This window comes from Peromyscus californicus, unplaced genomic scaffold (assembly GCF_007827085.1).
Source record: "Peromyscus californicus insignis strain IS unplaced genomic scaffold, ASM782708v3 Scaffold_15__1_contigs__length_86483966, whole genome shotgun sequence".
Classification (NCBI taxonomy): Eukaryota; Metazoa; Chordata; class Mammalia; order Rodentia; family Cricetidae; genus Peromyscus; species Peromyscus californicus.
Window position 1 is genome coordinate 65,178,283 of NW_026294447.1, and position 13,083 is coordinate 65,191,365.

Genomic DNA, 13,083 nt, shown 5'->3' on the forward strand with positions numbered 1-13,083 from the left:
TAATGGTTATGTAGCTGTCAAATAAATCCCATTATTTCTTATTACATCATTAGAGACCATTAAAACGACATTAGCATGCTGATGTAATTATGCCAGCAGACATACAGCGACCACAGTTATGATTTTATAACTAATCATGGCTGTCCTGGGCTGGCTGATGAAGGCTGCTTTCCCGGCAGCATCTACTCAGGTGGGAAGAATGGGATGAGGAAAGGTGCTGCTGAGAGCTTGGAGTTCAGCCAAGCTCTCTGAATGAGAACCACAGAGCCTTGGGCTGAGATAGACTACACAGAGTCTTGAGTCTGCCCAGGCGTTGCAGGCCACGGAAAGCCTGAGACTGTGATTGAGATTTATGGATCTCATCTTTCAAGACGCAGTTCTGTTTCTCACTGGTGTGCTTGTTCAGGGCAATGGCCCAAGTGCAGCCATGGGCATTCTCACCTGACACTCCATCAGGGTCTCCTGGGGAGATACCAGCCCTCCATATGGACCTCATACCCCTTCTCCCGGGGTTTTGCTCTGTCTTGCCACCCTCTAAGTAGGAGGCAATCTGTGAAGTTTGCAGACTTTTAGAGATTGTACTTGAGATTCTTTATTTGCTCCTAGCCTTGTCCATTTGTCTCAATACTATGTGTCAATACAGAGGTGTCTAGGACAGATAGGAGTGAGAGCTGCCTTGGGTTGCTTCTGTGGTCCAAGGTAAAAGAACACCAGGGATGCTGCCTAGGTTAAATGGATATCTCTAGAACAATGCCTTCAGCAGGAGGATCCAGAAACTGGAGGAACACCTCAGTAAATATGTATCACTCACGACTTGGGTGCCTACAGCCTGCTCACCTGTGCCTACAACAATGCGGCTTGCCTGTGTTGCTCAGCCATGTCACTGGGTCAGGGTGCAGGCTCTGTCCTCGGTGCTCACCTGGATTGCAAAGGGTTGATCTTAGGGCCAGAGACAAATAGCACCAAGGAATGGGGACAGTGTCACACACAATCACAGTCCTCTCTTTAGACTAAACAGGCAGTAGCAGGCATAAGCTGTTGCATATTTGAAAGTCATTATGGGAAAGTACTGGTCCTCTCTCATGAGAGAAGCCTGTGCTTTGGCCAAAGGCATTAATATTTCCTATGCTAGCCAAGTAACTCACCAATGTGAAATGATACCATGACTCCAGAGGGAGGAAGTGGCTCAGCCCTTCTCAGACCTTCCAAGTGATAAAGGGCAAGGTGAGCTCTGGAAACTTCCAGGAGCCCATGTAGTTTTCTGCTCTGTTGTCATCAGCTCTACACCTTATAGTCCCTGCAATGAAGAGTCCCCAGGTGACATGGTTGGTTCTGGGGCTATAGATATTACAAGAAATAGTTCACAGGAGAGCTGAGAGCAGGGCCTGATGGGAGGCCTCAGGATGTGGTGCTGATGCAGTGGTATCCCAAAGTCATCACTGTAAGAGAAAGAGTGGCCCCACCACCCTTCCCATGGTGAGTTCAGATTAGCAAAATCCATTCATCAACCCACCTGCTAGTCCATCCATCCATCCATCCATCCATCCATCCATCCATCCATCCATCCACCCTTCCATCCATCCACCCTTCTATCCATCCATCCACCCTTCTATCCATCCATCCATCCATCCATCCATCCATCCATCCATCCATCCACCCACCCACCCACCCACCCACCCACCCACATACCATATGGACCGCTCTCAAAATCAAGGCACCAAACAGACAAAGCACATATTCTATCAGGTCAAGATAAAATGTGCTAAATTCAATCAGCAATCTACTAAAAGTTAATAAACTAATTTCTAAACAACTTTCAACAAAGTTTGTTCACTGAAAAAAATGGTCTTTGCATTCATGTTAGCTACAAAATGTCAATATAGGAAAGTTAACCTTCAAACTCTGTTGTTGCCAGATGTACCTTGGCAATCTTATCCATAAAAGGTCAAGGGAATCTAGTGTCTGAGCTTGTCTTTGAACTAACTACAATGTAGTATTTATAAAGACAGCTACTGCTGTGTGTGTAGGAAGATCCTAAAGTTTGCCTTGAGGCCCCCAGTCCTATGTTGGGTAGGAGTCATGATGATATATATAGATAGATATAATAGATATAGATACAGATACAGATAGAAATATAGATGGAGAAACTATCCAAATCCAGCAGCCTGAGTGGAACTGTTGTTAGCTAGACTTTCACAGTGCTTTTGCTTTGGAAATGGTTAAAAAGAAGAAAAATAAACTTTCATCACGAGCTTGCTTGCCTGCTCAATTTTTGATGGGATAGCAAGTCTAAGTGTGGGCTGAACTCAGGGTGTTCTGACTGTTCTGCTTGGAGCACCATGGACAGACACATAGTCACTTAGAAAACTCATGTACCACTTACTGATATTACACAGAATGTTATAAACTAACACTAACAATAACAAGAGACAGGCATCTAAGTAGCCTTCAGCTGAGCAGTGCTGCCATGCCCAACACTGATGTTAGTGTAAGGTTGACTGGTTTGTTTTACAAGCTTTGGGTGATAGGATAAGAATGTTCTGGAAGATATGCAAAGTATGGTAGTTAAAATCCTACAGAGCCCTTCTGTTCTTTGTTAGTGTGGTTTATGATCATAACAGAATGAATGTTTGTAAGTATGTACGAAGTGTCCAGTGGAGTCACTGAGTCACACAGAACTCAGGGGCCACTGGACTACGTCTAAAAAAGAGACAAGGGTAGCTGCAATGCTGCTGAAACACATCCTGCCTGCAGAGAGCACCATGGCTTGTTTAATATGGTTAGCAGTAGTTTTAAATGAAGGAATTCTGTAAAGTCTCAGGAATATAGGTTTCCATACCTAGCATGTCTTGGGGTATCTCTAAGGGATGGCGTACATGCCGACACCTAAGCAACCATATAAGTACTTTCAAGTGTCATGTCCACTCAGATATGTCAAAGACCCCTTCTTCCCGAGGCCAAGTTTTCAAGAGCCTCCCTTTGTTTTTGTTTCTTTGTTGTGTTGTTTGTTTTGTTTTTCTTTTTCCTCTCCCAGCAAGTGAACTTGGTTGCCAGCCAGTTGAGGGACCTTTGGGGACCATGACCCAGAACAGGCAGGTGTGCCCCCACATCAAGAGTCCCCTATGGCGGGATACCCTGGGCACTATCAGGTCAGCCAATGGCTCTCTTAAGGTCTGCCCCATAGCAACTGTCTATAGATGGTTCCTAAGGTGCAAATCTTAAAGTCACAGGCCAGAGAGGAACAGAGATGACCTGTGCTCTGTTCCCCTCAGTTCATGCCTGACAGGACAGTAGGCTTCTGCACAGGGCAGGACAATGCTTGGGCTGTATGAAACCATGCAAAGGGTCACCAGCTGTGGTGGTGGCAGGGCATGGAGGGGTGGGCCCATCTGACTATGAGCAGTGGTTGGTTGAAAGAACCAGTCTAGATAGATAGCCTGTGACAAATATGTCTACTCCATCACACAAAATCACCTGCCAAACTGCCAGACCACCCCATGTGGTAGTATGCTCCTGCAGTCCTATCTGCTTGGAAGGCAGAGGCAAGATCCTGAGTTTAAGGCCAGCTCAGGCAACGTAAGGAATTTCATGTTTCTCCTACTGATATTACACACAAACAATCCTTACCCACACACACCACACACACATGCACATATATATACAAACACACAAACACCCCCCACACACATACACATACACAAATGTATTGGGAGGATAATTGTGTGTCTCTCTTTATAATATATATTACCACATAGCTTATTACTAGGCAAGGTAGTACATGCCTATCATTTCAGCTTCATCCTCAGAAGGATAAAGCAAGAGGATTAAAGATTCAAGGCCTGCCTGAACCCCATTGTGGGACTTTGCCTTAAAAACCAAAACAAAGCAAACACAAGCCCAACCAAAAAAGAGAAACCAAACAACAATAAAACAAATACCTTTCAAGGTATGTCATATTATCCTAGTTTTATAAGCTCATCATTGTTCAGTGCCAAAGTCACAGGGCAGGAAAGTAGCAGGTACACAGTTGGCCACCAGGGCGGTCTCTGCCATTGTACCGTGAAGAAGGCAGGGAGGTCAGCATTGGGTATGGAGATGCTTCTACATCTGTATATGTGGATTTATTTCAGGTCTGTGTCATGTTCATGGCCATTCCTGGCCACACAAAACAAACATTGGTTGCCAGCGTTCATGTCCTCAGCCCAAGCTGAAGGAGGAGGCATTCATACTGAGAACAAGGGCCCATCCCGACCACAGTCTGTTTAATGCCACATCTTTCACATGTTTGTGTGATTTTTATCTGGTGATTTGCCAGTTTAAAATGTCCCTGAGCATAACACTGAAGCACCGCCGAGCTGCCTGGCACCATATGGAGAAAACATGGATGTTTTCAATATTCCACTCGGGCTGTGAGTTCGATACTAACCACTCACCAGTGTAGATTGAAAGAGGTGGATTTGAACAGAAATGTACACAGATGAAGCTCTGTCCAACCATTGCACTGTGGCCAGAGCCCCAGGAAACTGGCCTGCTTCCCTGAGGACAGCATCTCTCTGGTGCTGACTGTGTCCAATGACATCAGAGAACACAACTCCCAGGGATAATGAGATTGTCTGCCGTGTGTTCTCAGTAATTATCGCTGAATCTGAAGGGAAACTTGAAAGTCAAAGAACAAAGTGAGCGCCTTTGTTTCCTAGCTGCACCTGGGCATTTCCTCTGACTTGGTGCTGAGCTTTCTTCCTGTCTGTGAGGGAATCTTCCTAATTATACCCCAATTCTGATCTTTATTTGACTTCTGTGGGGTATGCAGTCTGTTATGCTGTGCATGGGTGGCATGTTATTGAGCAGTAAGCCTTCAGTTGTCCAAAGCTTCTTGGGTAGGAATGGGGTTTTGTGAACCCTTCCCCCATCCATGTGAACTTTTGACTGGCTTAATCTTGTGTAGGTGTTGTGCAGGAAACCCTACCCACTGTAAATTCATGAGTGTAATATCCCCATCATATTTAAAAGAAAAAATTTTACAGTAGTTTTGCTAACCTCTGGGTCTTACAGTCTTTCCATCTTCTGCAGAGTTCCTGAGCTATTTATTTGGGAGGGGGCATGTTGTAGATATCCGGTTTAAGGCCAATCACGCCACAGTTTCTCATCCTTTGCATGTTAACCAGTTGGAGGTCTTTTAGTCATCGTCACTGAGGTGGAGCCCATAAGCCTAGAGGTTATGGCCTGTAAATTAGCTTGAGGACTTGCTTATTCTGTGCATTTGAATGTCAGAGTCAACTGATTTGCAGCTCAGGACATCACTTGCTGTACCAGGTTCTAAGGGTAGAGCTACCCAGCTAACTGGGTCCATACTGTGTAGCCACAGAACTAACTTCCAGTGTAGTTTGGTAGAAATGGTCACTTCCTAGAGAAGATTCTAACAGTTTGGTTTGTTTCTGATCAGAGCTCCTACATTATGTGGGCCAGGGTGAATGATTGAGAGGATGGTTGGTCCAGGAGGTGCTAGGGCAGGTAGATGCATCACAGCTCCTGTCCCAAGGTTCACTGCCAGTATCACCAGAGCATACTCCTTCTCAGGTCTCAAAGAGCCTCATGCAGTGACCTCACTCACTGAGAATTTCAGTTTCTGCATTTTTCCTCTCCTGAAGACCTAACCACTCCCCTTCCCCAGCCTCTCCTTTTTCTTTCTCAGTAAGTCATTTGGAATGCTTCCAAGAGTCCCATGGGATCTGATCACACACACTCAACCCAGGAGACTCCTTAGGGAAGATTTTCTGAGTGACACACTGGAGGTGGGGTGTCCCATGTCTTAAAAACCTTAAATGCCATGCTGGCAAAGGAGCATGGAGATCCCTGGGTTCTCTGTAGAGCCGAGGATTACAGGCATCAAAGGCATAGCTTCCCAACAGAGGAACTAGGCCACTCCTTAGGTTGATCTTTTTCTACCTTGCAAGCATTGTACATAACTAACCAATAGCTGGTGGGACCCATGAGTCCAAGCAAGGCATGAGATGTGGCAGTCCCTGTCCTTGGTTGTTTCTCTTTCTCCTGAGCATGCAAGGCCAGGGGCTTCTTTTTCATAAGCAAGAAACACATAGATAGTATCTATAAAACCTGTTCCTAAATACCCAGTGTCATTGCCAAGGACTCAAGTGACACTTTTGTCTGCCTAAGTGCTAGACTTCTCCTAGGAAATTCTTGGATACTATAAGGCTTATTTTCAGTGACATTGTCCCTCATTGATGGATACTCTGCACAGATTCCCTGGAGACATTGGGGAACCCCAGTGCCTAGTCCTGGGGATACAGAAGTTCCTGAGGTCTGGCATTGTGGAATATTACTTTAACTATGTAAAAGTGTGTTGCATTTGTTTATGTTGCATTTGTTTAGCTATGTAAAGATGTGTTGCTGTTTTACCTTGCCTGCCTGAGGCACCTGATTGGTCTAATAAAAAGTTGAATGGCCAATAGCTAGGCAGTAGAGGGATAGATGGGGCTGGTGGGCAGAGAGAATAAGTAGGAGGAGAAATCTAGGCTTGAGAAGAGAGAAAGAGGGAGAAAGAGAGGGAGGCACCAAAGGCCAGCCAGACAGACACGGAGGAAGCATGAAATTAGGACATACAGAATGAAAGAAAGGTAAAAAATACCCAAGTTAAAACACAGATGAAGTGGAACAGGTTAAATTAAATTATAAGAGCTAGTGGGACAAGTATAAGATAAGGCCAGGTGTTCATAACTAAAAATAAGTCTCCCTGTCATGAATTGGGGGCTGGTGGTCTGAGAAAGCCTTGTACAGTCTGGGGATTCAGGGATCATTCAGGTTTGAGTTCCGGTCTCAGAAAATCCTCTACCATGGGTTTTCCCAGACATGGTGAGGAGAGGGCCACCACAGAGACGAATTGTCAGCATTTGGAGATCATGACTGTTACTTATCTCCAGGGTCCTCAGCAAATGGGTGCACTACTCTCCTTCCTTCCTAAAAATCCTTTCTGGAGATACAAAGCCAAGAATGCTTTGAGAGGGGTGTGGGTGCAGACAACAGTACATTCCTTCAGTAGGAGTAGGGGCTGCTAGGCTAATCTTCCAGCTGAGAGGGATATCTGGAGGCTCTGGGGGCATTCCCAGGTAGGATTACTGCATGCCCTGAAGCTGTTTCATCATAGAGCTGGTGGCATGAGAATGTCCTGTGGAGAGACTCTCAGGAAGGGGACCAAGCTACCCAAGGAACACTGGAGTTCTGTGGGGTTGACTACTGTGTACTCTGGTGTCATCTCCCAACAACTCTGGGTGTGGCATCTGTGGCTGAGCATTTCTCATATGAATAAGGACTTTCTGAACATCAGGAGAGTTCTAGATGTGAATGTCCCAACTCTACCACGAAGACCTATAAGAATCACCCTAGTGCTTCTCAGAGCTGATAAACCCCACTGGGAAGCTAACAATGGTCTGTAGTAACTCTCACTCCATTTAAGCACTGGATATCAGATGTTTATGGGTGAAGTACTTTCTAAAAGGTGTTAGAAGAGAGAATTTATGATGGTTGGTGCTTATTCGGGTAGATGTGATGAGAACTGAGTGAATTGTTGAGAGATGATAGGACATGGCATGTGAGGAAGGAACATGTCCCTGGACAAGCACTGACCTAGATGAAACCACTTGGTTTTTTGGGGGCCGGGAAGGGTGCTGACTGGGTTCCATCTAAGAGCAGGAAGTGAGAGCCTGTGGACAAGGCACAGATGGGGACAGTTTGTTGGTCTGAGCAAGGTGATGTCAGCCACGCCTGTGTCTACATCAGCACCACAATAGCGTCCAAGGGAGTTCTCTGGATTCTCAGACAGGAAAGCCCAGCACAGAAATTTCTCAGTTTTGTCATGCAGTGAGACAGATTTGGACTAGGTGACAATATGGAAATAACAATGCCAGTATTTCCAAGGATTTTAACAGAACTTGAGCTTTGGATGTTTATGGTATAAGGCTAGGAGGTTAGTACTCCTCAGAGAAGGTAACTGCTCAGTACGGATCTGACTGAGCCCAAAGTGATGCTGGATTGCTGGAATGGGCATTATCTGCCTTGCCGTAGCAAGACTGCTTCTTCCTCCAGTGTGCCATAGCTCTGGGCTGACTGGAGGCTAGTGAGTCCTGAAATCCCAGCAGCTGAGATGAAGATATTGTGAGCAGAGATCATATCTCAGTCCAGGGTGAGGTTTAAAGATGCAGACCCAGCCTCCTAGTTGATGTGACTCTAGACAAGGGCAAGTCCATGCTGAGGGCAGGGAGGGAGGACAGGGGTTGTAGGCATGTGGTGGTTTCATTCTCATGTCCAGTCCTATACTTTGAGAAGAGTGTGAGGCTGGTGAGGGTGTGGTGGCTTGCACCTGATCTGTGGAAGCTCAGTGGTAGGGCAGCTTCCCACACCAGGACTTCCTCAACTACCATCTCCCACCGCAGGTTGTTACTTTTCCTATTGCTAGCCTACCAGAAATTTGCCTTCAGAAGGTACTTAAGGTGTCCATTCCATGAAGAGTCTTATGGTCATTGTTTGTGGAGACAGGTTCACCTGCCTTCAAGAGCAGACCTTACATGCCCAGCCTCGTGCTTGCTATATATAGTATCTTGCTCCTACATCACAAGGGGTCCACAGATGATTTCAACTGTAAAGCGACACATTTCTTCAAAACCATGTTCAGTATGGCCTTTATAAAGCTTCAGGCATTTTGATAATTCCTGCCTAGCAACTCCCTGACAGCGGCTTTTGTATTAAGTAGTTCTTAATGACATGATGGGTCTTCAAGTGGCTCCTGCAGAAAGAAGTTTGAAAACACTTCTCCCCACTCTGCTCTTGACTCTTGGTGCTCAAGACTGAGGTCCTTTCCCAAAACAGCTTCTCCTTTACACTTGCAGGAATTGCTGTCTGCCGTTGTCAGGTACAAGTACTGTTCTTTGGATAAGAGTATATCCCCAGTGCAATGGTGTGTGTGTTATGGTGCGCATGTATGTGTGCATGCGTGTGTGTGTGTGTGTGTGTGTGTGTGTGTGTGTGTTAGTGAAAAGTAAAGTCATCAGAATTATTATAAATGGAAACAGAGCCCTAGCATCCAAGAGAAACACCATCAGGAACAGCAAAGGCTGGCCTGGGCACTTCTAACCCATCAGTTTTCAGGAGCTCACAGATAGGCAGCTTCTCGTGTTGATGTAGAAATGACCTTGTGTCTAAATGATCTCTTCCAGGGTTTTGGGGCCAGCAGTGACCTTCAAAGTGAGTGCCAACATCCAAAACATGACAACTGCAGATGTCATCAAGGCCACAGGTAAGGCTATCTCCACATGTGTGTGCACATGCACACACACACATAGACATGGCCATGGCAGAGAGCAGCCTAGAACTACATTGTCATCACTGGCCAAGTCTGAGGTGGCATGAGTAGGGGTGAGCCCAGCTGGGCCCCCTCATTTGGTTTCTCTAATGCAATGGCCTGGCTTCTTCCAAAAGACCTTGTTGTGTCTGAGCTGTGAAGCTCTACAAAGTGAGAGTTGGTATCTGTAGCTCTGTGTGAGAAGACTTCATTCTGTGCCAGCCGGGAGCACTCTGGGTTCGCTGCTGCCCCCATGGACACACCTTAGGGTCTAGAGGTGTGAGAGAACTCAGTGGCTTCTAGACAGGTTCAGGGCATCTCTGGGACCTCTGCCCTGGTAGACTAGGAGTGGCTGTAGAGATGTAATCAGTAGTGTCATTGAAAAACATGACTGGCTAACTACTTGGAGAAGAGAAGAGGGAGCAGTTTGTACATCTTCCAGGATATGTTCTGACCCACTGAGCACTCCTGCGCAGTGGACTGTGAATCTTGGTAGTAAGGAGAACGCAAGTAGCATAAGGTTCTGGTGTTTGGAGTAACTTGTCTGAAGGATGTTTGTATTTTAAGTCTGCTTCTGGGAGGCCAGGCTGAGGGCACAGTCCCAGACATGGCAGTGCCTGGTCCCCTTTACCCTTGTGCATTGCTAAATTCGTGAATCATCTTTGTTGCTGAGCCGTAAGTGATTTTTTGATGCCAGTGTACCTATTGACTTTGAGACTGGTATGCTTCACTACCCTTATGGCATCTTTTTTGTTCTGTGATGGAAGAGAGTAGAAAGTTCCCTTTTTCCATTCACAAGGGACCTGCTCTTCATTTCCTCTGCCTTGAGTGCTGTTGGGCTTACTCACAGGGACCTCTACGTCCTTAGATGCTCTGTGGAGTGATCTGAGGGTAGCAAAGTTGTGCTTAGGCTTCAAAAGTTGACAGGGCTGAGCTTGACAGGGTCATTTCATTGCCTTATTGTAAGATGTTTAGAGCTGGGACATAGTGCGGTGGAGTACTATGTCATTACTGCTGCGTCAACTTGGAGATGTTCTAAAGAGTCTGTCACCTGAGAAGAACGGAACTAAGTCTCAATGGCTTTGATCTCATGTAGACTTTAGGCCATGCCCTTCCTTTGTGAGCATCTGTTTCACAAGAGTGACAAATGAACACATTTAAGACCACACACACAGGTTGCACACACACCTCTATCACTGACAGCTCATCCCAGGACAGGAAGTGACACAATCGGAAGTGAGTTGGCTAGAACTTTAAAGAACTATAAATGGATCAAATGGGATAGAGGTGAATATGACCAAATTATGTTGTATGAAATTCTCCAAGAACTAATAAAAGTGAGAATAATAAAAAAGATCATCAAGTCCAATTTGTGCTGCTCATACCTTTGTAACGTGTGGCCTTTCATTGGCGAGATCAATATACCATGGAGAATCTTCTTATTTTTAAAAAAAGTTCATGTCAGAATACTCACACACAGTAACCTACCTATTGGCTCTCAAGGGAATGAGGTTAGTTTTCTCTGATCTAGTTTCTGGCCACTTCAAATGCATCCACACCATGTGGTAACTTTGTACTGAGGGAAAGATCACATAGAAAGTGAAGGTTTGAGACTTGTGTATCAACAGCTTTCAGAATGCTGACTCTGCCAACCTGTCCCGTGCATCAGAGGAACTGCTACACCACTGTAGGTGTTCAAGGCATGTGATTCTCACTGTTTGAACATGCATAGAGTTGTAAACACACGTGCGTAATGTAAAAACCTGTTTTCCGGCCGGGTGGTGGTGGCGCACGCCTTTAATCCCAGCACTCGGGAGGCAGAGGCAGGTGGATCTCTGTGAGTTCGAGGCCAGCCTGGTCTCCAAAGCGAATTCCAGGAAAGGCACAAAGCTACGCAGAGAAACCCTGTCTCGAAAAAACCAAAAAAAAAAAAAAAAAAGAAAAAACCTGTTTTCCTTTCATGATTTTAACAATGCCATGCTATTGTGGAGAGACTAGATGCTGTGTGAGAAAAAAAGTTTCAGACCAAATACAGTGAGCACCCACTCCCACCCTCAAAGAGTCCTTGTTCCAGGGAGAGAATGGGAGGCCTGATGAGGACCAGCTCCATGTGTAGATAAAGAGGTAGAATTTTATCTTAAAAGACATTTCCTGGACTCTTTAGAAGGTGACATAGAAACTTGCCAGTGTCATCAGAAGCTTCCTAATGTCTTCTTGGGACAGGCACACATTGAAATGTCATTGGTGCCATTAGCCCAACAGAGCCTCTGCAGAAATTCCTGGGATTATTATGAACTGCCTGAAAGCCCACTCACGGTTTGCATTTGGTCTCTGAGGAACTGAGTGACACAGAGATGTCCTTTTTCATTAGTGAAGGAGGTGTAACCCTGGTAATAGAACTTACTTTTTTATTGCTAATTTTGTAAAAAGTAATACATAAATTAGTGACTAGGTATACACTTAATACTGAATTTGTCCCCATCAAATACCACGTGGTGTTAACACTGAGTGGCAAGTGCAATCACTTTATCGTTTAAAATCTCTTTCTGGTCCTAGGTGACTCCTTTCTGGGAATTCTACTTCATTAATTTATTTTAGTTCCTACTTTCTTCTTTGATTAAGTTATATTAATTATACAAAGATAGCGGGCTTCACTGTGACATTTTCATACATCTGAATATGTCCTCTTCATCCCCATAACCCTCTCTGTTTCCCCTTCCCCATGCTACTCTAACAATCCCCGTCTATTTCTGTATCCTTTTCCAAAGTACAGGCTCCACACATGAGAGAAAACACAAAGCCGTTGTCTTTTCCGGTCTGACTTATTTTGTTGCCCACAATCATCGCCAGTCTATTTTCCTGCAAATGACAAGTCCTGTCCTTGTTTCTGGATGAACAGTCTTGCACTGTGTGGCACACTCTCCTCACTCATTTGCTGACAGGAGTCCTGACTAATAAAAACTTGGGGGATGAGTATTGGAATTTGTGGCTATTATGGTAGTCTTACACAAAGATATGCACCCTGTGCTTAGGCGGGTGTGGTGGCACCGGTGGTCACTGTGACTCTGTGACTAGATTGTCAGGCACTCTGACAAGCACAGGAAGGTCTATCCTTCCGTCTTCCCTTCCTACCTTCCTTTTTCCTTCCTTCCCTCCATCCTTCCTTCTTTTTGACACTCATGACATTTTTTCCAATGTTTTTATTAGTTGAGACTTTCATGCTCTGTGTTTTAACTAAATTCACTCCCCAGTTCCTCTCCGATTCACTTCTCCTCACCCACCCAACTTTTTATGTTCTTCTTTTTCAAAATCCACCAAAGCCAATTTGTGCTACCTAGATACTCTTGGGTGTGGGACCTACCCTGCAGCAAGGTCAACCTACTAGGGGTCACACCCTTAAGAAAAACCGACTCTCCTTCTCCCTGTAGCTCTCAATTGCCAGTAGCTCCTCAGCTAGGGGAGGGACTTTGTGCCCACGTCTCCTTTCCAAAAAAGAAAATTCTTTCTTACTCTCATTTCACTGGGAGTTTTTCCTTAATCCTTAGTTTCTTATCAACTTTTATATTTTTCTTTTCAAAAACAAAAGGCTCTTGCTCATCTTGTAGAGGCCAGAGTCTGTTTCCTCCCTCTCTATGGAGTCTCCACTTAGTAAACTTCCATTAGGTTACCCCTAGTCACCTGGACGCACTCATTCTGCCTCTCCTTCATGACCTGAGGTCAGGCTCTGTAGC

General features: G+C 45.3%; 1 protein-coding gene across 4 annotated transcripts in view; it reads left to right on the forward strand.

Moving 5' to 3' along the window:
* Ptprn2 (protein tyrosine phosphatase receptor type N2) overlaps nucleotides 1-13,083 on the forward strand; it is a 738,491-nt gene that overhangs the window by 339,274 nt on the left and 386,134 nt on the right. For all 4 annotated transcript variants that reach the window (XM_052739188.1, XM_052739186.1, XM_052739187.1 and 1 more), the window contains one exon: nucleotides 9,228-9,307. In XM_052739188.1, the coding sequence (XP_052595148.1) occupies nucleotides 9,228-9,307 (80 nt within the window). The remainder of the gene's footprint in view (nucleotides 1-9,227; nucleotides 9,308-13,083) is intronic.